Here is a 27,632-nt window from a genome sequence, read left to right as displayed (position 1 = left end):
TCAAGTATATTAATGAAAGGTCAGACTCCGCCTCAATCTCCAGGAAAACTAGATTCTGCTGTGCTTAACCTCTCTCTCTCAGTCAGTGTTGGTCCTAATATTGATGAGAGTTTCTGTTCATGTGTTCAGAAGATGAAAGTCGCATGGGTTTGGAGTGACATTAAGGGAAGTAAATGGTGACCATTTTTGAATGAACTAACCATTTAAGTTTTTTTTTTTTCTCAATAAAATGCTACACTGCTTAAGTTATTGGAATTTTAGTTTAGAGGTTAAAATTCACAAATATTAACCTAATCTGTGGGGGTTTAGACTAGATGTTACATATCAACATCTAAAACCACTGCTAAAGAAAAAAAAATTTTTAGTTAATTGGACCCTTGGCTCTAAAGTCTTTATTAGATAACCTCATCTGTAAAAACTAGCCCTGTGATCTTTAGTCCCAGTCACCCCTATTCAATCACTTTCATAACATTGGATAAAAAAATAAAATATTCACACCCAGTCTACACTGAAATGAATGTGATGTGAGAAGAGCCCATTATGATCAGTGATACTGTGCACACTGAATGACACATGCATCATTTTCAAAAATAGCACAAATGGATTATTTAGCATTTCTTTATTGAACTGAATACAGCGATTAAATTTACAGTGGGTGCACATCACAGTTTAGTCAGCAACAAGACACCCTGCACAACGTCACAGCAGTATAGATCACAACAACCTGTATGTGTTAGCTCCTAAAAGGAATGGAAGAATAAATGAAAATCAAAAACAAAACAGCAGAGTCAAGTATGTGCAACTCTCTTCAAGGTTTGCCACATCTCTTTATTTCAGTTTATGTAAAGAGCCTTGCAGAATTGACACCGACAGTGCATAAATAAAACGAGTTAATAGGAAGACAGTGTACAAAACCAAAACAGCTTAGAACATACTTACCTAGACATTTCCTGGTAAAATCATAAAAAAGAAAGAAAAATCAGGAGTCAGTACTTGAGCGGTCTGCAGGCCTTCTGTCAGCGTGTAAGAAGACACGTGTTCACATTGCATGTTTTGAAAAAGAGGACATTTTCTCTATCGATAGCATACGGAAATGTTGGCAAAAAGATCGGTGATCTGAGGTATGCATCCGCCACTCAGATTGAAGTCATGATGACAGAAAGCTAAAATAGGTCAAGAAGCACATAACCTAACTAAAAAAAGCCCATATCTGTGATGATTATGTTTATATATTTCTGAATTATTGTAAGACTGCCCCTTCTCATTTCAGACCCCACTTTTTTCCACAAAGTCCACTTCAGTTACAGAAAAGTCCTTTAGAAGCAGAGAAACAAACAAAACGAAAGTGGAGCCAATCAACAACAATTTAGTCAGACGATGGGAAAGGGGGAGGAGTCTCAGTGGAGCAGCTTTGTGCATCCTGCTGTCCACTCAGGCTCATGGGAACAAAAGCTGGCTGGGATCGTAGTCACCTGTAGGCTCCATAGAGTCTCTGTGATGGTCACATACTGGGGGACGGGGGACATGCAGGGACAAGCTTCGCTTAGGCGCTCTCGCTGCTCTCCAGAGACTGCATTTTGACCAGGTGGTCGGGTTTGCCTCCAGCGGCGTAATGCTCCCACATCTGCAGGTAGAGTCTCTCCAGGTCCATGGTGTACTGTTTGGTGTTGAAGAGTGGGCTGCAGATGCGCTGCTTCCACACGCGGGCGCGGACCTTCTTCAGGCTGAGCGGAACAAAGGGAGAGCGTGTTTCAAGGATATTAAACATGTCTTGTTTTGAAAGTGGAAATTGACTAAAGGAACTTACAATTCCATATCAGTGCCAAGCTTCACAGCAACGTCTTCATACTCCTGACGGCTTGGGGCGATGAGCTCAGGGCAGCCAAGACAGGTGAGCTGAGAGGCAGCGACACGGGAAGCCAGAGTCTCTCCTACAGAAAACATCAAGACGTCAGGGTTTTTAAAGGCAAGCTAAATTATGATCATGAATGAAAAAGTGTTTCGTTTCAAATTCAGTTGAAGCTATTCCTTGCAAATAAATTGTATTATACTACGGGCCGTTGAATGCTTGACTCTGATTGGCTGACAAACATTCTAAGGTGTGCAATTATTTTCAGGGAAACGCACGGCGAACGTAGTTCCAGGCAGCTTTTAGCATTGTGTATCCACAACAGACACTGACAGTCAAAAGATTAATTTTTTGGTCACCTGATATATTTACTTAACGTACCCCCCTGAGATTTTCAGGTAACAAGTTAACAATTAAATCATTTGCATGTTCAAGGTTCTCTGACGTTAGATAGTTGTCAAATGACCATGGGACCATCATATTACTTTTTATTAAATGTTTTATTTTAAAACGATTTTTTAAAATTATTTAATTATCAGCTTTCATTAAACTGGGGAATTTTGACAATGTAATGTTTAATGCACTTTGTGTTGTTTAAAAAAGAACTTGTTTTTTTCTTTTATAGCAGTAAGATGATATTTAAATCCAAGGGATAAACAAGGTAGGTCAAAAGTAATCTGATTATATTACCTGAAATGTGTATTGTAATGGATTACGTTACTTTAACCAAAAATTGAGTGTTTACTGTTGTCCTTTTGCATTATTACACACTATTTGTCCTATTTAATACTGTAAAGCTGCTTTGACACTAGGGGTGGGCGATACGGCAAAAATATATATAAATTTTTTTTTTGTTGAAATATCACGATTTTAATCACGATTCTTTGTCATGTTGGTTTACTATTTTGCAAGTTGTCTGAGCAGTACAGTCAAACTAATTTCCCTATTAGAAAAAAAAAGCCTTACAAGGTAACAAAATATAAAAAAAAAAAAGAATGGCAGATATTTAGGCCAAAGGGGGGTGAACATAACCTGTGTCATTATTTTATCTTTGTTATTAGAAAATAAGAACATGCACATTACAAATACACATAATAAACAAACAGTGTTTTATTTTCAGGTACAACAGATGTATTTAGCAGGAGCATTCAAGAAATTGAGTGAACCAATATAAAAATAAAACACTATATAGATTGATTCCGGTGTATTTAGAAGGAGAATTAAAGAAATTGTGTGTTATAGTTTATTTATGTAAGATTTTGACTCTACTAAAGCATAAAAATACCATAATATGTTTGCAGATATTTAAGAAACATGCTAAGTTAACATATATTGTTTATATGATAATATGTTTTAAGGTATTTTATTCTCCTTTGAAAAAGTGTGTGTTCCGGGACGGAATGTCTGTTTTTTTTGGTTTGTGAAACCCGCCCACTGCCAGTTTACCTATTTGTATTTCGGCACCCCGGGTTGCCAGTTGGCGGAAAACACAGCGTATTTCATTTCGTTCATCGTCAAGTGCACTCGTTCCTGTTTGCTTTTGGGACAACATGTGAATGACTAAATAATGACAGAAACTATTTTTAGGATGAACTATCCCTTAAATGACAGTCAAATGTCCCTTTAAGAGCTGCACGCATCTAATATAGAGGCACGCATCAGTTTTTCTCTCAGCTGTTTAATTTCATATTAAACATAACCAACTGAGTCTATATGTAATGTCTATATGAGTGTGCTTTGGGTGTATGCTCTCAGAAATAGTCCACGTTAGAAGAGTGCACGAATGAAATGTTTAACCGGCAAGGCTTTAAAGCAGATGCAAAATGTACTTTTGTGATTTTGAATAACTGCAGTGTCCTGTGAGTGTAACTCTACCTCTGAGTTAACACTGACGGAGGCATCAGAACTGTAACTGATAGAATGTGAGCTGTAGCACGATACTACAATATTTCTCCAAAAGCAGATCATGGAGATATTTTTATCATCTACGATCAAAAATAGTTATTTTGCACACCCCTATTTGACACAATCTATATTGGTAAAAGCGCAATATAAATAAAGGTGACTTGACTAACTACAATTTCGTCATAAAATTTTGAATCAGTAACAGACTACAATTTGTAAGTTATCTACCCAGCACTGCTAGTTGATGCCTGTAAATTAATTTTTGACCATCTTTAGCATGTGCTCCTAACTTGTATTACCTGGCATAGTAACCATGGGGGTACCAGCCCACAGCACATCCATGCCTGTGGTGTGTCCGTTACAGAGCGGCGTGTCCAGGCACACATCAGCCAACTGTCCGCGTCTCACATGCTCCTCTTTGGGAGCCACAGGGGAGAAGATGATGCGAGAGGCAGGCAGGCCCAGGTTCTGAGCGTACTGTTGGATATTGGGCTCACCCACGGCTGGGAAGCGCAGCAGCCAAATCACACTGTTGGGCACACGCTTCAGGATCTATAGAACCGAGAGCACAGTTAGTACAGCCAACAGACAATCAGTTTCACAATGAGTACATGCTGTTTCTTCAATGAACCAATTCAAAAATCAATGACTTTGATTTACTTCAACAACTTGAGTAATTATTAAAAAATGTTTACAGAACTGTCTATTATGTGTAGGTAACTACAGCTGCTCACCTTATTTTAAGTGTAAATTAAAAAAAATAAAAAAAATAAAAAAAAAATAAAAGTGTAAAATTATTCAATATTTCATTGTGTTTATTTTGTGAAACTGAATGGTTCTAAGAATGGTAAGGTAAGGAATGGTTTCGTCATATTTCCATTTGAGACTCGTTCAGCATGTAGTGAGAAGGGTTTGGTTTGGAAGCAGCTTTTAAATCTACTTTGCAACAAAGGCTGTTTAGTTGAAAAAAATAAAAAAAAATATTATTCGGAATTGTTTTTATTGCAAAAATAAAACGGAATGACTAAATTTGAGATAAACAATATAATCAGCTTTAAAATTTTTTTTAAAGATTTTAAAAAAAAGAGGAGGAAGATATTTTGGAGAATGTTGATAACCAAACAGTTGCTGATTGCCACAGACTTCCACAGTATTTTTTTTTTCTTCATACTATAGAAGTCAAAGGGGATCAGCACCGGTTACCAGAAACATTCTTCAAAATCTTTGTGTTCACCAGAAGAAAGAAATTGATACAGGTTTGGAACAACACGAGGATGAGTAAATGGTGACAATTTTCTTATTTGGTTGAACAATCCTTTTAAAGCACGAATTTGTTTCATTTTTAACCAGCTTTGTATTGTATTGTATTTTGTAATGTCAGTAGTATATGTAAATGTACATGTACTCTTTCTCTGTGTAACCTGGACCCAGATATCACCATCTGTTTGTCAGCAAAAGTCTACTGGATAACAAAAAATGCACCATTTTGCATCACCCTGGGGACTTTTGACAGATCAAAGGTTTCTGTTAAAATTACAGATCGAACTTCTGCATTCTGTATTCCCGCCCACAGATAATGGGAATGAAGAGTAAAGGCACCAAAATCAAAAGGGCATTATGGGTGTTAAAGTCCACAAAAGTCTGTTTTCTCTAGTCATGTAGAACTGATTAATAAAAAAAAAAAAAAAAAAAAAAAAAAAAAAAAAAAAAAAAAAACAGTGTTTCTATTCTTACATTGGCCCACATCTGCAGGGTGGGAGGGTCAATCTTGTAGAGCTGGTTGAAGTTGCAATAGACAATAGAGTCTTCAGGGAGGCCATATTGCGAGCGGGTGGTCACCACGATTGTTCTGGGAACTTCTTCTCCTGTTGCTGCTTTGTTGTTAATCTAAACAGAAAGATTACAGAACAGATGAGTTTACAGTTAAGGTACTGAAAAGACAAGCATGTGCCCTATAACTGTCGCCCATCCCTAGAGGCCTTTCAACTTCTCCGCCACCATGTTTGTGCCACCTACAGCAGTGGTGTGAAGGCCCAAGTGCAGGGAAAAATGGCTCAAAGCGTGCTATTCTCAGCCAGCTTATGTGTGCCATACCTGCAAGGCTACAGTCCCAGATACAATAACCTCCTCCACTGTAAAAATCTGAAAAACAACAACATGTGGTAATACACTGGCTCTGCCTACTATAAAATTGTCTTTTTGCCAGATTTTCAAGATGATCGAAGGAGGAAACTGAGGTCATCAGAATCATTTCTAGGGATGCACCGATGTATCGGCTGCAGATATTTATCGACCGATTTTTGATTATTTCAAAGCCACTGGCATATCGGATATAGCATGAAAAGGTCAGATACCAATGTTTTATTAATTAACTGAATGAAGACAACGAGTTGCATGTCTGTTGCATAATCTAAAACTTTTTTCTCTAGGCAAAATAATTAAATACTTGCTAAAACAAAATAAAATCTGTACAAAATATAGTTTGTCAGATGGCATAGTATGGTCTATGCAAATGTGACACTGACGCGTCCGATGAGTGAAATGCCCCGTACTCAGATGTGCACTCATAGGTAAGCCGCAAAGGCAATGCAAGGCATTTCGAGGCTGTGTCACGAGCTGCCAAGCATAAGGCCTACATTTAAGTGAAAATTAATATGCAGCTGTTTGTTTGAAACCAGTGTAGAACACGGATCCACACAAGGTCACATCACGCACCTGCAGTGTTTCTGTGAACGGTGAAAACAGATTAAAACTATATAGGCTACATAAAAAGTTATATATAGACCTATACGCAAAATATTTCACTTAAATCATTAACAGATTGACAAAACGTAAGAAAAAAAAATTGTGCTGAGTTTCAGATAATTGTAACGCGCTCCGGAGTTCACGGGACAAAAACGAGATGGCAGAAAGCAGTTTTCTTTATTTTACAAAAGTTTTACAGTTTTGAATGATGTTTTGCTTCTATCTGTATGATAAGCCAGCATTGGTATGACCATAAATTACGGAGTAACAGTTGGGAAAACAGTGCAGTGATCGTGTCGCTGGCTTACACCATATTCAACAAATTTTTGCTAATTTGACATTGCAGCCTGTTCATTATCAAAATAAAATACAGTTAAAGAAACACAAAAAGTTACACTGCTCAATCTAAATAGTCCATAATAGTAAAATCTGTGCCGTTCAGCGTGACCAGCACCTCACTGCTGATATAGCATATATGTGAAGAATGATGTTTTACATCGATATTGCGAGTGAAGAACAAAGCCTATAGTTTGCATAATAAATAAAAGGTTAGCATCCAGATACTTTGTGAATATGGAAATATTTGGATTTGTGAATGAATGAGAGAGAGGTAGGCTTCGGTTTCGTTTTTTTAAATTAATTCATTTGGGCTTGACGCTTATATTTAGCCTAAATACAACTTTAGAGGATTTGTTGTGGAGGGAAGGGAACTTAAATAGTATATTACCATTATTTTAGCCTATATTATTTCTGAATGTAATAAAATGCAACAAACTAATTTAAGCTGTTTTTCCCCTCTCAAAACGCTTATAGGAGTAGCGTTTTTTTATTCATGCTGAAACATTTTTAAATATCTTGAAAAAAAATTTTTGTTTTTATTGCGTTGACAGTTTTTTTTTTTTTAAATACATTTGGTCTTTGGTAAATCTAGAAAGGTGATGCTGTACTGACTATGACTAACAGAGATCATTCAAGACTCTCAATTTTTTTCTTCTTTTTGAGCAAATTAAATGCTATATTATTATTGGCAAAGAAAAAAAACGTTATGTTATAAACAGTATGTTTCTACTCAAACCTGTTTCACAGAGGAACGCAGGAACAAAAACGTTCAAATACCGATTCTGCTCTGAGTGAACCAAACTTTTTTTTTCTCGTTTTTAAGCCCTTCTTTATGCAATTGACCAATATTGGTATTGGAATCGGGCCAGTAGTTGTTTGTTAAAATCGGTATCTATCAAAAAAAAAAAAAAATCCTATCGATGCATCCCTAATCATTTCAACACCAGTCTGAGAAAAATTAAGCCTCTCATGTGCAAATACAAATGGCAAAAGAGCAAATACAGCCACATTCCAATAAAAACACCTTCACACCACTAAAGCTACATGAATTACACATTGTTGATTTGGGCATGACAGAGGTGTCACTGACCACAGAAGAAAATACTCAGAATTTGAGCATTGATCAGAAACTGATATTGTGAGCGTGATTCATGTAAACACTTTGACCTAATATTCCGGTTAACAAACACTTAACCACTTATTCAATGGAATATTCATTTATATATGCACTCGTCCAAACAAAATTAAAAGAAATGGAAAACAGTTTGCATGTAACTCTCTTTCTCAGAATGAAGGATTAACCAAAAAAATTATGTGCATGTAAATGTGGTCCACTATCCACCAATCTGTCATGCTAAGAATGACGGACGGGACTAAATCCCAGTCTGAGAGCAAGCCGAGACCCCAAAGCCAATTTTCAAAGCAGTCAAGTTAGTAAAATTGCAGTGAAATCAGCTGAACGAAGTCCAGTGATGAGATCAACACTGAAGGCCAATGATGGGCCGTACCTGAGTGGTGGCCAGGCCGTTGCTGACCGTAAAGCCATTGATGGTGACCTGGATCTGGCCCTGGTTGATCATGTTAATGATGGCCTCAGCGGCTGTGTTCATAGGAATGACGGGCATGGAGAGGGCACCATTACTGTCAGTGGACTCTTGACCATCACATTCCATCTGAAAGTAGGAGAATAATGAGAACGAAACATTAGCATATCTGTTTAACAGTGTAATGGAACGCACTAAAGCAGTGATTTCTTCACTTACCTTCACAATTTTGATATCTGGCAAGCTTTCCAGGAAGGCTTTCAGATCAATGCCATTCAGTACAATGCGGTTGTCAAAAATATGGCCATTTGACTTGAAGTCTATCACCGCTTTTTTCTATTGGGTAAAAAGAAACACATGAGCCTGCTTCCCTGTAATAGATAAAATAAAATAAAGGTGATTAGAGACTGAATCTTACCTTGAGGTGAGGGAACATATTGGCATGATCTCCGATGAAGAAAGTGTTGGGCATGTAGGCCATTTTCTCAGAGTACTGCTCTGCAACCTCAAAAGGAGACGTCTCCTTATCAGTGATAATGTAGTCCATGAACGGAGCTCCACTGGTGCCTGGGTATCCAAGCCACATGGCCTAGGGTATAATGAAAAAAGTAACTTCTTATTTAACTAGATCTTTATATATTATCCGAAGTACAAGCTACCATTTAAAAGTTGTGGTTCAGTAATATAGTTTAAGAATTACAAATTTTATTCAGCCAAGAATAAAATGTTAATTTTCACATAAAAAAAAAAAAGACACTTTTGTTAGGGCTGTCAAAAAAAAAAAAAAAATTTGCATTTAGAATATTCGTCAAATTTAAAATAAAAATCCACATTCAAATGCATTTTGAGGGGCCGTACAAGCCGTAATTCATTCTGGCACTCTCACACACTTACATTCTCCTTTCACATAAATATATTCTTGCTTTCACACACTTAGATTCTCCTTTCACATACATACATTTGTACTCTCTCTCTCACACACATTTACATTCTCCTTGTAGGCTCTACAACAAAGTAATTGCTGATCTCTAGTGGTATTTAATTTTTGTAAAAGATCACTTGTTGGTAAAGGGTGAGAGCTCTGGCGAGCCATAGGTTTCTGACCGCTGGCCTACCTGAATGGGTGCAGGGCGCAATGCGAAAAGCTCATTGCGTGCTCCTTTAGTATAACCATTCATGTTGACCAGGATGTGGACTCCATCTTGATGGATCCTGTCTGCTGCCTTTCCGTTACAGGGGATCTATGAACAGAGGGCACATGAGGAAACCAAAAAAGACTCCAGAATGGAGAAGGAAAATGATATACCTAAAATAAGCCGGTGTTATGTACACATATACTCACCTGTGAGAGGTCAATGAAGTGATGAGCCTCTGCCATGACTTTAACTCTGAAATTGGTGCTGTCATCTGGGCTGAGAGCATAGCAAAACACCTGTGAACAATATAACAGTGTGAGACCACCAGCTTACCACAATGTGCTCAACAGAAAGATCTACAATTAACTACTGCATTACAGACACATCACCTCGAACTTCTCAGAGTTGTGCATGCCAGGGATGGACTGCATCAGGTGAGAAGTGGGATGGTTGCCAAAATCAGAGCTAATGTAACCCACACGCAAACGGCCTCCACTGGCCTTCAAGTCCTTTGGATGCTCGTAGGCAGGTTTATGAAGAGCATTGATCTATAGAACAAGCAAAGTATTACACTGACTCTTATACATGGAATAACTATAGAAACTACACTTTCACACCAAAACCAAGTGCCAAAATGCAGCAGAACAGAGCAAAATGAGCCTGTGTAAATATTCTTAACATAATATACACACCTTATCCAGACACAAGTTGCCATGTCTCTCTGCAATTGCCTTGCGGAAACCGTGAGAGAGGGGGTAGAGCATGCTGTGATGGGGATGCACGGATGGCAGGCGGTTCTTATCCAGTTGATCAGCCACAATGCTCACCAGCTTCTTCATGCGCTCATCATAGTCAGTCCAGTCGCATACAATCTGAGGAGCAGAGCACAATATGAACAAAGAACAAAGATTCCCACCAGAGTGTGCAGTGAAAACATGCACTTAAGACTCCACATACCTGCAGACAGTGAGCCAGGTTACAATAAGCATCAGGGAAGTCAGGCTTGAGCTTCAGGGCAGTGCGGTACGATGCAATCGCTTCAGGAATGTTCCCAGAATCCTTTAAAGAGAGAAGGATGTAATTTGAATTCAAATTAACACTGAAAACCACTGAAAGGAAATGAATTCTCCAAGTTTCTAGATTCATACCTTGTGTATTGAAGCCAAGTTACTGTGGCATCTGCAAAAGCAGGGTTGATCTGAATGGCTCGAGTGTAGCACTGTAGCGCCCCCTGAACATCCTGCATCTCTTTCAGAGTGTTGCCCATGTTAGAGTAAGCATCAGCAAATGTGGGGCTGATTCTGCTCAGTGGTTGAAAAACACAGACAGTGAGATTTTAAAAAAGACATCAATACAATTTCAATACAATACAATACAATACAATACTAAAAACATGCCTGATTGCTTCCTTATAGTGCATGAGAGCTTCCTGAAGTTTCCCCTGCTGCTGCAGGACACTGGCCAGGTTTGAATGGGCAGCGGCAAATTCAGGGAACACCTTTACAAGAAATAAAACCAAAACTTAAATGAAAACATCTCATTTAATAGGTTTAAAAAAAAAAAAAACAGGTATAATAACGAATATGGATTTTTAAAGGACTCCACTGGTCCCCTCACCTCCAGTGCTTTTCTGTAGAGTTGCACAGCTTCCTCAATGTTGCCTTGCTCACGCTTGATGTTGGCCAGATTGTTAAGAGAGTCGGCGTGAGTCGGGCACAGACGCAGCGCAGTGTTGTAACACTCTTCAGCTTCAGAAACCTGAAAGGAAACATGCAAGTTAGCAGACTCTTGATTCTAAAGGTTGTACTGTGAATTTGAGTGTAGACAGCAGGGATGTATGATAGAAGAATTATTCAAAAAAAAAATAAATGTAGGTTCTTACATTGCCTTTCTCTTTCAGTGCATTAGCGAGATTGCAGTATGCATCAGGAAAGTGTGGCTGCAATTCAATGGCACGACGGTAAGTATCAATGGCCAGGTCAATCAATCCCTGCTCATAGTACACACACGCCAGGTTTCCATGGACAACAGCATGGTTAGGGCTCAGGCTGAGGGCACGCAGATAACCAGCAACAGCTCTGTAAGAGGAAAATAACATGTATCAGATTGGCTGAAAAAAGGCTTTGAGTCAAAATGTAATAGCGGAGGAAGTAACTGTTTACCTGTCAAATATACGAGCCTCTTTCAGAACATTGCCCAAGTTGATGTAAGCATCCAAAAAGTTAGGGTCCAGGGTCACTGCCTGTAAACCCACAGAACAGCCCGTTATATTCATTCATTCATTCATTACTGTCCAAAGTGCGACTGTCATCTGCAACCAACCTTTTCAAAATGATGTATGGCCAGCCAGATCTCCCCCTGGGCATTGAACACGCAGCCCAGGTTACTCCAGGCCACGGCAAAGTTTGGCTGGGTTTCAATTGCCTTCAGGTAACAAGCTTCAACAGGTTAACAGTAAAAAAAAAAAAAAAAAAAAACAGGAGGAAAAGGAGGTAGAGAGAAGAACAGTAGACAGAGGAGGGGTTGTAAAAGTAAAGAAACCAAAAGAACAAATAAAAAGGAAGAAAGAACAAAAAGGGCAGATAGAAAAAAAGAGTTAGTCTCTATTCTCACAAATGCAAAAAGTGAGCCTACAGCATGGGCTCGCGTGCGCGAAATTCTGCCGCGCTAAGCTGCACACTTTTCCTACGCTGCGCAAATCCAACCAACACCTATACTTCGACTTACATTCTTCAGTTATGCGGTTTCAAAAAAACTTTACGACTAAAATGTTGCACTTAAAACTAAAATGCCAAAACTGCACGAGTGTCAAGTCAGCTTTAGATCATTCATATTACACAATCTCAGTAAAATTCACAACCTTAAATGCAAGTGCGGCGTGCAGGTGGAGGTCCCTGTAATGCAAGCGCAAAAAGCCACGCACGCTTGCGCCGTTCCCGCTAGCGCACATATTCGCCTGCGCCAACGCCAGCTCAGGGTGCAGAAAGCAGACCTGAAGCGATTTAACTCCCCACCAGCCTGGCACACTATGAAACCCTCTACTCTTTGGGGTCTTTAACTGGAGTGAGTACCCATGGCCAAATCCATTCATATCTTAAGGAGTTAACTGTTGGAGAGTTATACATTAAGTAGTCATACTACGTAATGGTCAGTGCCAATTGTGTCATGTTTAAGGCCGCACAGCCACTGGGTGCCATGCTAGCAGGGAGGGCATGCAGGTCTGCAACCCGTCAGCCGGGGGTCGAGGGAGGGGAGTGCGGTTCAAGCGCGCGTCTTTTGGTCGCGGTTTTGTCGCTGCGCAGCCCTTGCGCCGCTGCAGACTCACAGCGCATCATCTGCTCAGCAGAACGCTGCAACTCCAAATAAAGAAGAAAAAATAAATCATAATCCACATGAACAGGAAAAAAATAATCAACAATTAAGAGAGTTAGAGGGTTCTTACTGTGCTTTCGTTTCATTACAGCATCGAATCCATTTCTCTTTTTAATTTACTTGGGCATTACGTTTTTCTTCTGCTTTAATTTACTAGGTTTTTTTTTCTCTTGCTTTTTTGTTCTTCAAAGGAAGCCACAAGACAGAAGAACTCAGGCATTGGACTAAGGAGTTTTTCTTTCTGTTTTGTTACAAACCCGTTACCATATTTTTGGACTTTGTCTGGGGGGGCGGCCGCAGCTGGAAGAGGAGAAGACTGATGCTGCCCTAGTGTTCCTGTCCACCGGACCGCACCTACGCAGGAATAGTGTCACCCACCTGAAACCTTCTAAATAACAATATCAGTTGTGGAAAAACCAAAAGAGACAAAATAAGAAAACAAGAGCGTTAGTAAAAGTTTGCAATCAAGACATTTCATATGGACATCAAAACTTGTATTGACAAAGCAAAACAAGTAAAACAAAAAAAAAAAAAAGGAAAGAAAATAAATGTAAAATGACCTAACATCAGTTTAAACCCATGCAATGAAAGGACTGTACATTTTCAGAAACAGGAGTATGTTCGCAAGGGGTCGAGAGTGAAGAAAGGCTTTGAGATGAGGTTTACACACAGGTTCAAACTTTTCAATACCGTGTCACATTTTCAAATACAGGTAAAGGAGGGAGGCCAACTGGCTTGATCTTACCCAAACGAACTGACCCCATTGCTCTGGGAATATTAATAATCATAACATACAAGGGGGAAGAAATGTAATCAATGATTATTTGTTCTTTGTTTACATGGTTTAATACCTTGTTTGCTTTATCCTGTCCTGTTTCTTGACTCCTGGCCAATGGATATGGGAAAAAGTCTGGGGTTTAAAGACTTCATTATCATCTAGAAGCCTCCACAGCTCTGAAATAAAGAGGTCATCGCTTGTGTCGCGCGAGTATAGTTCTCTCTATAGAGAATATAGAGAATCTATAATTCTCTATTATGGTATCTGACGCGTGCAGTGGAGTGCAAAAAGCGATCTGTCTGCCTGGCACAGCCCAGGGCTGACACAGTGTTGGAAAAACACAAACCCTCCCAAACACGGTAATTCATAAATATATGGGGATGTGAAGTTGAACTGGGGGGAAAAAAATGAAGGCCAAAATGATACAGGCTCTACACGAATGCACTATGGAGCCCTTACAAAGCATCGATTGGCTTGACTGAGGGGTCAGGCAGACAGTTCGACGCGCGCACACTCCACAGGCCCTAAGCGAGCGCGCGGGGGGTTAGGAGCGACAGAGCAGGTGGGGAGCCGCCGGCCCCTCGTACTCTTCCCCACCCCGCCCCCCTGAGGCACCAAATAAGAGGGCTTCTAACCAACAGGAGGAGACCTCGCTCTACATCAAGACAAACTCCCAAAAACCCACTGAAACCACAAATAGCCACACTGCCTGAAAGGAGGCATTTATTTGAGCACCGTAATGCTGGGAAAGTAAATCCAAAATGAAAGCCAAAGGGCCACGACTTTTCAACTTTTAAAGGGAATCAATTATTTTAAATAACGCAAATGACCCGAAATGCATGGTTAAGGTTAGAAGCCATCTTATTTTTTGCACAGCAAACACCACTATCTTCATCAGTCCATTTATTTCTCAAAGACCGAGCCAGCGAAATCCCTCCAACAGACTACAGGGAAAAAGCATGCCAAACTGCAGCATGTGTTTTAGGACCCCCGTTTGGAGTAAGACACAGAAGAGCCCAGCCTTTCTTCCTTTGTTTGGGGGCGAGTGGGGGCTGGCCGGGCCAGGAAGAAGCAGTGTTTAGACTGAAAGCAGCATTGGAGTGAGAGAGGGCAAAAAGAAGGGGTGGACAGAAGGGGTATGTCTCTAATCTAGCCATCCAAATTAAAAAAAAAAAAAAAAAAAAAAAAGCGAGTGAGAAGACAGTAAAGGGGTCTTAACCTTGCTGAATTAAAAAAAAAAATAAACATAAAAAGAGACAGAATTTGCTTTTGACTAGGTAGGTGAGAAGCAGGTGACCTGGTGGCTCTAGGTACACTCTGCTCTAGATGAATGCTCAGGCTAGACCTGTAGGACGGTAAAGAGTGCTGACGTGGGGAAATAAAATGAGCAGCACACTCGAGTGCGCTGACAAGAACTTATTGAATGAAAAACAAGCCTAACACTCACTCCCAAAGTACAAGAATGGCTAGGTGTCTGACAGGGGATTATGGTCTACAGCTATGATTTTAAAAAAAAAATCATTATGTAAACGTGCAAGGGCCGACATGTTTAAACATACCTTTGCCTCTTCAAGGCGCCCAAGCGCTTTAAGCAGGTTACCCAAGTCACTGCGCACACAATACAGATCCTGTAACAAAAGACAGAAAAAATAAATAACTACCAACTGATACACACAAGGCACACAAGGGCTGGGTGATATACAGAATATTTACAATTCATTTCATATTTTGTTACAGATACTAAACTTAAAGGTGCTGTATGTAGGATTGACACCGAGTGGTTGAACTAGGTATAGCAGTCCAAATTCAAAATAATGGAGAGGGTTTTTTCACCCGGCCCCTCCTCCTCAGCACTGGAAAAGCGGCTATTGTGAACCAAGTGAAGATATCAGTGCTCCTGCCAGATGGGGTGGGCGATATGGCAAAAATATCATAATTTTTATTTATCTTTTTTTCCCAGAAATATTCCAATTCACGATTTCATCACGATTCTTTGTCATGTTTGTTTTACAATTTTGCAAGCTGGTTGAGCAGTACAGCCAAACTAATTTCCCTATTTTAAAAACAAAGCCTTTCAAGGTAACAAAGTATAAAATAAAGAATGGCAGATATTTAGGCCAAAGTGAGCGAAAAAAAAAAAAAAAAAAAAAAAACATCTAGTGTTTGGTTACCCACATTCTTCAAAATATCTTCTTTTGTGTTCAGCACAAGAAAGAAATTAATACAGGTTTGGGGACAACATGTGAGTGAGTAAATAATGACAGAATTATATTTTTTGGGTGAACTATCCCTTTAATGATAAGCAACAACATGTTTAGTACTGTCTCTTTAAGACCTGCACGCATTTAAAATACAGGCAAGAAACTGCGTTTTTCTCTCAATTGTTTACTTTCACTTTAGACATAAGCAACTGCGTCTATAGGTAAACCTTGTGTGTTTTTGACAGTATTAGCGCAATCAGATGCGATACATAACTTAGTTTAGTAATCAGACGCTGTTTGACAGGCTTTTATTGTGCACGCGCATCAGGTGTACGTGCACTGGAAAAGCGCATCAGAACAGCACGCACATGAAATGTTTAATCAGCAAGCCTTTAAAGCAAATAATGTACTCTTGTGATTGTGAATAAGTGCAGTGTCCTGTGAGTGTAACTCTACCGCTGAGTTAACACTGAAGTGAAAGTATGAGGCGTTGTACAGTATATTGAGACTGAGGCATCAGAACTGTAACTGATAGAATGTGAGCTGTAGCACGATACTACAATATTTCTTCAAAAGCAGATTGTGGATACATTTTTATTGACCACCATCAAAAATCATCATATCACACACCCCTAGCGCCAGATCACAACAGAAGTCATTTAAGGTTACCTTTCCTATAGAACCATGTTCTTTTATTAAACAACCTAAATAAACTTGTTATTTATCTTATTTACATGACGGCATGTAATTTCTTTCATCTACATGGTCACACATTTACAATACTTCTCTGTTCTTTGGATCATGCGCGGTGGAGTTCTGCCCCACCCCCCCACACACACACACAGGTGAGCACACTCCCACCAGCAGACAAATCCCACCAATTTCCCACTAAAAGCCGAAAACCTAGGGGAAACACTGGTGTGAAACCACTGTGATTCTTTGAGAAATTAAGAGGCTTAACTCACAGGATTGTACTGGAGAGCGGACACATATGCTTGAACTGCTCCCTCCATGTCCCCTGCTGCCACCAAAGCTGCTGCCAGGTTGATGTATCCATCGATGAAGTCTGGTTTGAGACGGAGCGCATGGCGGTAGTGATCGATGGCCTCCTGAAGTTGACCCCGTTCCTTGTAAACGTTGCCCAGGTTAGAGTAGGCCTCAGCCAGCATGGGGTTCTGCTTGATGGCCAGAGTGCTAAAGTGGGCAGACCTGTAGAATTAAGAGAATGAGACTGACATATTTCCACCATGTGCAACAAACACATCCTCTATACTAGAAATGACCCAGGTTATTTGCAATTTAAATTTTTATAGCATGGGATCAATTAAAATGTATTGTTATTCTTACATAAACAGTGTTATGTTTACAGATTTTAAAAAAAAATTCAGTGGATGGATTACAGTTATCGCTGTGAAAAACTGACAGCAAGTCACAGACATAATGTCACATTCTCACTACTTCTCAACTTCTGTAATAATGAGATTCTACTTCTACTGTACAGTGAACTTTCATAAAATTTGTTAAATTAATTTGTAAAATAAAAGATCACTCTCTTTGGAATATCTGTATGTGCACAGTAACCCTATGAACATGGATTACACTAATAAACAGGGTCCATTTTGATTTCACGTTGACTCTACAAAATTTATTTTAATCACAAGAACACAACTAGTGGTCGGTCCGTGTGAATTGAATGCTGACAGGAGGAGAGTTCAGTTTCACTGAAGATGCGCGATCGTAACTTTTGATTTCAAATTATCAGGGCTCACAAAATCGCTAGCCGACGTCCTGTGGCTACTGTGTTTTCCAGTCGGCCTACCAAAATTTATCACCATCACTCTGCCCGACGGGCTTTCTTAAAAGCAGCACGGGTCCTTAAAAACTCCTAATGTGAGTAGAATCAAACTTATAACTTATAACAAACATAAATTTTTAAATACGTTAAATGGCATGAGAAATGTCTTAATTATAATTTCAATAGGCCTTACAGTTGGGGACAGAAAGACAAAAGTAGCGATACGGCGGGATTAAACTTAAAAAGGCAATGATGTCATTGAATAAATTTGAGCGTTGCATGTTTCAAGTCAAAAACAACAGATGTCTTTATTTGAATGTATCTGAAGGAAACCGACTGCGCTCAGAAATGTGATGTTGCCATTTTTATTTCATTTCACCTATAATTCCTGATAAAGCCGCGTTTATAAGCATGAAGCTGCTTTGTGTTCAGCCATTACTGGGGACGCCGCAATATTTCAGCGCTCCTAAAGCACCACCTCGTGGCAGAGAATGAAGAGGCAAGAGTACCTGCCCGAAGGGCTACCAGGGATTTAGACATTTTGTCAGCCCTAAATTATGCTGCGCTTTATGCATTTGCCCACTGTCATATTCCTCTAATTTTCACTGTGTGCTGCATGTAAAATAAGTGTTACATTGGCTTTATTTGAAAAAAATATGATTCCCAGTGCACACAGACTTTCCACAATACTGAGCGCCCTGTTGGTTACAGTGTTTACTTCCTTTTAATTATATTTTTATCAAATATTTATTAATTTGTGAAAAATACTTTGTCATCTAAAGTATGTTTATTTTACACATTTATTTTTTAATCCATTTTCAAATGATTTCAAATTTACAGCCTCACAAACACCACACCAATTCTTCTTCCCAAAGAGAAGCAGCAAAGCAGACCCACAGCATGTGCTCCTTGAAGACAGAGCAAAGGTGCCCATCTCACCTGTCAAGCCTGCGACACTGGAAGTGGATAGAGGAGAGCAGCAACAGTACACCAGTATTATCCGGCTCCTGCCTCCACAGCTGCATACAGTGGCGTTCAGCCGCCTCAAAATCTCCTGACTGATATTCACGGTGCGCCAGCTCTGCCAACCCTTGGAAGGAAAGCATACGTTTGGTTGGTTCTGAAGCACCAACGCAACCCAAAGGAGGGGGAAAACAACATGTTAGAAGAAATGGAAATGAGATAAAACCAAATAAAAAAAAAAACAAACAAAATAGACAAGAACAGTGGTGCTGTTTTAGAAAAATGACCTCCATAGTGTGGAACTGTGTTTATGCTGTTTTTATTTATTTATTTATATACTATATATATATATATATATATATATATATATATATATATATATATATATATATATATATATATATATAAAAAGAAAAAAAAAATCACACACACACACACACACACACACACACATATATATATATATATAAGGAGTGGAACGATACATGTATTCTTACTGAACCGTCACGTTAAGGACATCTCGGTTCGGTGCATGAGGCCTTACAACGAATACAGGCCATTCACCCCCAATCCAGAAGGGGGCACCCGCAGCAATGCAACGCTGTTTGATAACCGGCCGCCAGCAGAAGAACAGTGAATGCCAGTGAGATGCGCACTTGAAAACAAAGCCCACTAGACAGTGACCATGTGCTGACTCTGAATGCATCTCTCACAGACTGACAAAGGAGTATACTTCAAAGGCTTGTGCACTCAACTGTTTGTGAAATGGAGCTTTGTGCTCGTGTATCCTACCTCTCTCACTCGGCACAAGTCCAAATATTCCATAATATTTCCATATTTGCGATGTAACATATCTGAATGCTAAATTATTATTTATTATGTAAATTATAGGCTTTGTACTTCAGTCGCGTTATGTTGTTACATGATATGGATTTTGCTATAGCGTGGATACCGTTATATATTCATGAATTCAAATTTTACATTTAAATAGCTTTGTTCAATATGTTACGCTTTGCAAATTTTAACACAAATGACGATAAAGAGTGTAGGCTACACTGGCATTATTAATCAAACACACAGAGCATCGTAACAGACCAAACTAATAGAGCGCAAACCGTCTACTCCAGTGGTTCCCAAACTGAGTGTACAGTCAGCAGAGTATTTTGCAAAATAAACCTCTGCAGGATGATAAAGACTACATTGTATAATTGACCGCTTATGCAGCCACTTGTCTGATAATTAAATAACTGAGCACAAAATATTAATTTAACATTTTAATTACCTCAACATGACTCGCAGTACCCGCGTGAGCGATCCATTATCAGCTGTAGCAGTTGTGGTTGTATCAATGACAGACCACTAGATGGTACGATTGAATAATCAGAGTGGTATTGCAAGGAGACATGTAGAAATATAAAAGAATGATGCATTGTTCTGCTCCAAGCGTCTACACTAGATGTGATCGGCGCCATTTTACAAAAGCAAATAGAACCCAGTGATGTTCTCTGCTGTGGATGCGGTGCGACGCGACAAATCCATGACAGTAAACGGATGCCACGTTCTATTTCTGATGAACTCCAGCACTCTGACAAGAACAACTTCAAATATTCACAAAAGAATCGTGAAAAAAATTGTTTCCTCAAAAATATTAAGCACAAATACTTACAACATGATGATTTCAGGTCTATGTCCAATCCCTCACTTTTTCTAAGATGTTATATAAGATGAAAATATCTTGCCTGTCATTTTTTTTCCTCATATCGCAATATAATATCGGTATCGCCTGGACAGTGTAAAATATCGTAATATGAATTTTAGCTCATATCACCCACCCCTACCAGCAAAATCAACTTTAAACACTTATTGTCTTAATAATGCATCACTGTCTGCTTTTATTTGTGTACACTCACAATGAAAACAAAACACTGTGTTTTGTAAAATAAAGAAAACAAATAGGAAGTCGCTTTCTGCCATTTGAGTTTCCTTTCTATGAACAAATGAAGAGTGTCACAACAATGAACTGAAACTCAGCGTATATAGGCTACGTTATGTGTCACACTGTTTTCCCCTTGTTTATCTGTAAACTAAATCAAATATATTTCAAGAATTTACTCCTTGTATGTATACATGTACTGCAGATTAAATATTTAACAATGTAATAATATTAAGTATTTTCACATGTAATTTGTACTACTGTCTGTTCAAAATAAATGAAAGGAAACCAAGCACAGTTCCCGTTGTAGCGAAATCATATTGAACCGTGACCCCCAAACCGAGGTACGTACCGAACCATGACATCTGTGTACCGTTCCACTCCTGATAAATAAATAAATAAATAAATAAATAAATAAATAAATATATATATATATATATATATATATATATATATATATATATATATATATATATATATATATATATATATATATATATATATATATATATAAAATGTATGTATGTATGTACACACACAATTGTCACTACAAAAAAAAAAAAAACTCAAATTTTTCTAAAACTAGCACTGAAAGTTCCTGTAACGATGATAGCACTTTTAATGTACTTTCATCAAAAAAAAAAAAAATTAAATTATATAAAATGTTTTATTTTTTATATATAATATATATATATATATATATATATATATATATATATATATATATATATATATATATATATATATATATATATATAAAAATTTAGCAGCTAACAATATAAAATGGCTGAAATTATTACAATGAATGTTCAAATGTAAATGAATGAATCAGGATGAAAATGAAAGAGAGATGAGATTTGATATGAATGAGTATTATGTGATATGAAGGTGTAAAGGACAGATTAACACTTGTGTTCCAGAGTTAAGACAATTTAAAGGGATGCTCCACCCCAAAATGAAAATTTTGTCATTAATCACTTACGCCCATGTTGTTCCAAACCTGTAAAAGCTCAGTTCGTCTTCGGAACACAATTTAAGATATTTTGGATGAAAACCGGGAGGCCTGTGACTGTTCCATAGACTGCCAAGTAAATAACAGTGTCAAGGTCCAGAAAAGGTATGAAAGTCATGTTAAGATTTTTTGGTTTGAAATCGGGAGTGCTGTGTGTGTTATATGAAGCGAAGGGAACACTTTTTGTAAGCGACGAAAACAAAAATAACGACTTTATTCAACAATTCCTTTGTCAACAGTCTATTCTGTGTCTCTCCTTATCACCGTATGCGCTTCTGTATCATCCGTGCCACAGGGATGCATTGTTTTCGTTCAAATCAAAGCTAAATACAGCATAGAAACAGCGCATCCTTGTGGTGCAGATGATACAGAAGAGCATACGCAGCATACGGTGATAAGGAGAGACACAGAAGAGACTGTTGACAAAGGAAATGTTGAATAAAGTCATTATTTTTGTTTTCTTCGCTTACAAAAAGTGTTCCAGTGTGTTCATATAACCCAGATTGCACGTCTGATGGCAGATGGAGTATTCTGATGACGACTTTCATACCTTTTATGGACCTTGACACTGTTATTTACTTGGCAGTCTATGGGACAGTCACAGGCCTCCCGGTTTTCATCCAAAATATATTAAATTGTGTTTCGAAGACGAACGGAGCTTTTACGGGTTTGGAACGGCATGGGGGTAAGTGATTAATGACTAAATTTTCATTTTGGGGTGGAGTATCCCTTTAAGGACTAGCTTCCTTTCGATTCAAGAGTATGAGTTTAAATTACGTGACGGGAAGAAGAATCTGCTTGAAATGAAAGTAAATTCACAAAACATTCATTAGTGCAAAAAAAGCTTTGTAACAAAAGCTCCATTTTAAATTAGAGCATTCTGGGAAATGAGGTGCCCATCATCGCCCATTAAATTAAACTTAATTATATATCCGGCAATAGAAACTTTCCATATCAAACACTCAATATTAACACAACTTAAATTTCAACAACTTCAATTTCGCATCGTTACCTCCTTTCAAATTTTGGAACTGAAAATGTATTCATAATTATGAATGGTGCACAATCCTGGTCTACACACTGTAAATACTAAATACTGAAAAACATCACGTGTTATGAGTATAAAATACATGCGATTACAAAAAGACACGCCATAAGGCAACAATACACGAAGAAGCTGGACATCTTTTACAAGGACACCTCATTCACCATCCTAATATCGTTAGTTGGCTGCTATAAGCACCCAGGTTTTGTAAAAATGAGGAAAGAAAATGATACTTTAATTTAACTAACGTTAGTTTATTAACTAACGTTACGTGTCTGAAAATAATCTACTTCAACAAAAACTACCTGACAGTTTACTAATGACTCGCATGCAAAGAGCTCATTATTATAGAGCTATTACACCTGTCACAAATACACCAAGTTACACAGTAAATCAATAAAAGTTGATGATTAAACAGCGTTTCTATGTCGAGTTAAAGGACCGTTAATGCCATGGTTACCTGTGCTATCAGCCACGTTCCCCACCGAGCTCGCCATCTCTCCTTCACTCTTCACCGAATCCTGCGCAACGGCGGACAGCGTGACGGTTTAACAGAAGGTGGAAAATATGAAGGGCTCAAATTTATTTACTGAATTTAAAACTAGGTTCGGATATTGTTGCAAGGAACGCTGAAATCTTCGGTAAACAGCTTGCGGTCTTCCTGATGCTAAGCTAACGCTACAGGAGAAAGCGGACAAATTCACGGTATCCGACGCGCAAAGAAAACGCCTTAAAGTATGTTTTTCTCGACGTTACTTGCTCTTAGAATACATATCTTTAAGTCTTAAACCTTAAATCGAGATTGTTACTAAAATTGGCGAATTTATAGTCGATACTTTCACCACTGCGGTAATTTTAGCTAATAACAATGGCTTTCCAGTCTCCACCGAAATGGCGGATGTGACCGGAACTTCTTTTTCGAAGAGGAGGGGCGGGAATGTTAAAGAATTAGGTCCATAGAAAAAAATGCGTATGTTTTTTAAATAATTATTTTGAAGGCAATTTTCGACAATTGTGCGATAGTGTATATATCAGATATATATATATATATATATAAAAAAAAGCGAACGTTTAATCGTCTATATCCGTTTTACAAGTCCAGTAACTGTTTGTGTATGGCGTAATCTGAAAATAGACTGTTCTTTGGCTTTATATGCTGTATCATTGCGCGAGCTCCACTGTATGGAAGCGTTCAGATGGGGTGCGGATGAATATTGCGCGCTGTTTAGGCGGGAACTGTCTCACAGATATCACCATAATTTAAACAGCTGATTATTTACAGTACATTAAGACAGGATTGACAACTTTTAAATTCAGTTTGGAGCGAGATTCAGTATTAATTCATGTGTATATACTGTAAAAATAAAGGGGATAAAAATATTTTGTTGAATGCCTTTTTAGCACCATTTTTTCAGTATTTGCTTGCAATTATTGTGTGCGAGTATTTTTACAAAATTATGTAGACCTAAGTTTTTAACTTTTTCAATTTCTCATTTAAAAATCTAGTGTTTAATCATGTCTAAATATTTATTCAAATGAACTTAAAAAAATATATTTTTTTTTTCTGACCACAAAATGACTCTAATTTTCTTCTTTGCATTGGAATTTAAAACTATTTTCTCTATTTTAACCTTAAATACTACACTAATTGTAATAGAAGCAATAGATATATTAGAAAAAAAATATTTGAAGTCATTAATGGACAATAATTATTGCACAAATAGTATTTAGTACCAAAAGACCTCCTCAAAATATAAAATAAATATTATTGAACTAAAATATACATCACTTATTTAACTGAAAAAATAGTTAAGCTGTATGGTCACATTATAAGTAAGCAATACCTGTTGCCTCTCCATTACTCTCCAGAATAAAATGATATTGTAAATGCCATCGACATAATAATCAATGCATAATATGCTGTGTTTAGCAAAAATTGCTGCAAATAATAGCTGTATAATGAAGCTGTCGTCTATCCTACTCAAACCCGTTCAATGTATTGTTAACGCTGGTTTGTTTAGAGAGCTATTTAGAGAGCATGGCTCTGGCTCTGAAGAAAAACTCATTTAGGTTTCGAAATTACAAGTTTAACAAAAAGTGGCCAACTTTACATTTACATTTAGTGAATTAGCAGATGCTTTTATCCAAAGCGACTTACAAATGAGGACACTAGAAGCAATCATAACCAACGAAAGAGCAATATATGCAAGTGCTGTGACAAGTCTGGGTTAGCTTAATGCAGTACACCTGACTTTTTTTCTATAGGCTAATGGAATTGACTCTTCGTGATTATAATTTGTAATTTTTTTTTATGTCACAAATGATGGAACAGTCTTGACAAAAATGGTAAATCACCAATCCAGACTAGTTTTTTTAATGATTGCTGTGTTTTATAGGATGTAATGTGAGGGGGGGAAGTGTTATTGTGAGAGGTGTGAGGAGGGGGCTGTTGTGTTTTGTTGTGTATTTGTGTGTATGTGCTGATTTCTAATGCCTTTCAGTCAATCTGCCATGTTGCTCTGCCCTATAAATCCGGCGGGTAAATAAATGGTTTAAAGTGGCCCAGTGCTCAAGTCATCCTCTGTTGCCATTCACAAGGCTTCATGCTTTCCAAAAGCAAGGGAAGTAAACATAACTGAATCAATTCAGCCTTACATCCTGCCCCAGCCTCTCTGACTGATTGACGTGTCTAAAGGGTTGAGCCTGTGATGTGAGGCTCATTAACTTTTTTCTCTCAAGGGTCTGGGCCGATCTGTATGGGAAAGGGTTGACATCATTGCTAGAAAGGCTGCTTAGAGTGTGTTGATTCAGTGTGCAAGTTTGTCCCACTTTGCCATAGCGCTTGGCTGTTGCTGCGGGAAAAGTTGTTGTGCACAAATGATGTCATGGCCATGTTTTCACAGATTGTATCTGACATCTTTTATCTTTGTGCATGCCCATCTCTGGCCGAGCCAGGTTAGAGCTCCTGTTAAAGGGTCCGGTGTCATTTATCCACAGGCTTTCACACAGCCTCTTGCTATTTTAAGCAACACGTGAATGGAAAGAAGGTCACTCGGAAGCCGTCTCTCGAGCCAGCTCCCTAAAAGTGATGTTTTGGGAAAGCATTATTTATTGGGAAGCCACTTCACTACATTTGTTTTGCTCGCAGATCTGACGACCCACATATTTCAGGTCGTATCAGCTCGATGTGTCCATAAAACAATGACCGTCTTTATTTTGATCCTGGAGTTTTTAACCAGCCCACACTTTTTATTGTGCTGGTGTGGTGAGGTAAACTGTTGGTTTAGAGTTTGATATTTGCATTGTCATGGTTACTACTGTGTGAGCAGAGCAAATGTGTGCTGCCAAAACAGACCGTTTCTCACCATTGCAATGCACCAGACCTACTGTGTGCTTTAGCTCCTCTTATGCATATTCTCATTGCTGTACATGTTTGCGTTGCCTACATGTGGTCTCTCTGAATGAAACTTGCATGCTGTAAATTATACTTTCATCAAGGTTATGAAGGACATCAACTAATTTTGTGTTTGTAATAGCTGTTTGCAAGCATGACTATTGCTGAGGGATAGTGACTGGAACAAACGAGGCCAGGATGTACTTTCAGCGAAATTGAAGACGTGAAGAACGTGTGCAGCATTTCGCTCAAAATATGGCCAATACAGAGTTTATTTTGGTGGTGCAAAACAACTTTCCAATGCAGACTTTCCAGAAAACTTCATGCAAGAAATTTTATCAGGTTCATTATTTTTGGGAGTCAAAACATCAAAGTCAAACACAAGTGAAAACCTGTATACAGTGGAGCTGTTGCAAACATATCCACATCCCTATGATCTGATATTGCTCTGTTCTCACTGCTGTCTTTTTTGTTGTGTTATTGAGAGGATGCTGTGCCGCTATTTACATATTCATCTAAATAGTGTGGGCGGTGTCATAATGTTCACAAACAGTATAATGTTGTTCAGCCTGAACAAAGATGGACTTCGCCAAGAGTATACCAGCTTTTAAAATTTACATGAAATAAAAAGTCATCCTATCAAGTTTCTAAATGCATGTTGCAGACCTTATAGTGAATTCATTTAAAAAAAAAAAAATGTTTTGATTTTATAATGTTTAACCAAAATGACTTCTGTCTGGTGACATTTGCAGTTCTTGTGCAATCATTTAGTCCTCTTAAACCCCTGTAAGCTCACCATTATCTGCCACCACTTTTGAATGCAACCCCCACATCTCAACATCCAATCAATATCTGATGCACAGAATCAAGTCCCACCCTACATTCTTTCTTTTTTATTAATCCAATATGGAAGAAAAGATATTTCGCTATACTTCAACCTAAGTATTAAACTTTGGCATAATTGTCTCACACTGTTTGTGCTACGGACCTGAATGATATTTCAAATCATTTGGTTTGTTTAGTTGAGGTGACCGTACGTGACGAGGATTTTCACCAGTTGTGCAATAAAATGGGACATTACTGGGTTTAGAGAAAATCGTAAAAATGTAGTATTACCCACAATGTTCTCTGTAATCTCAAGTTCTCTGCTGTTTTTTGCCTGCAGTGGTTATTCTGTAGATCCTCTGATTCAGCTGTTTGCAATGGTGTCTTCTGCACAAGACCCTTTATTATAGAGCATTCACTTCCTTACATGCATTTTTGGTTTTGGGAGTGACTGGACTATTGTGCAAGCCCATAATAATCCACTGATCCCCAACCGAATCTACAGCATGAATGAAATCTAGAAAGTACTGCACCACAATAATGGGCATTTTACAAAATAGAAAGTGGATATGCTACTCTTGATTCTAGATGTATTTGCATATGATATGTCAGAGTCAAAGCATTCTGTAACTTATATAACTATGTGTGTATCACAGGTTGTTTAACACTTAATGGTTGCTTATTAGCTTAAGTCACAAGAATTCCCCCTTTAACTCTCAAAGATGTTGTGGTCTCCAGATTTTACTCACTGTAAATTTACTCGATTTGAGGCATCATCATTTCTTTTTAGCCAGAG

General features: G+C 38.2%; 1 protein-coding gene across 1 annotated transcript; it reads right to left on the bottom strand.

Moving 5' to 3' along the window:
* Positions 1 to 807: 807 nt before the first annotated feature.
* LOC109102547 (UDP-N-acetylglucosamine--peptide N-acetylglucosaminyltransferase 110 kDa subunit-like) lies at positions 808 to 23,528 on the bottom strand. The gene is given in 23 exon segments (XM_042737802.1): positions 808 to 1,724; positions 1,808 to 1,931; positions 4,054 to 4,306; positions 5,489 to 5,641; positions 8,347 to 8,511; positions 8,602 to 8,718; positions 8,801 to 8,971; positions 9,498 to 9,623; positions 9,725 to 9,814; positions 9,908 to 10,066; positions 10,211 to 10,390; positions 10,476 to 10,577; positions 10,667 to 10,695; positions 10,698 to 10,819; positions 10,916 to 11,016; positions 11,136 to 11,276; positions 11,401 to 11,596; positions 11,681 to 11,760; positions 11,841 to 11,957; positions 15,228 to 15,296; positions 16,835 to 17,078; positions 18,604 to 18,784; positions 23,078 to 23,528. Coding segments are annotated over 23 exon segments (3,138 nt in total). The 5' UTR covers positions 23,115 to 23,528; the 3' UTR covers positions 808 to 1,543.
* Between the last annotated feature and the right edge of the window lie 4,104 nt (positions 23,529 to 27,632).

This window comes from Cyprinus carpio, chromosome B14 (genome assembly GCF_018340385.1).
Source record: "Cyprinus carpio isolate SPL01 chromosome B14, ASM1834038v1, whole genome shotgun sequence".
Lineage (NCBI taxonomy): Eukaryota > Metazoa > Chordata > Actinopteri > Cypriniformes > Cyprinidae > Cyprinus > Cyprinus carpio.
This window is presented reverse-complemented; position numbering and strand designations above follow the sequence as displayed.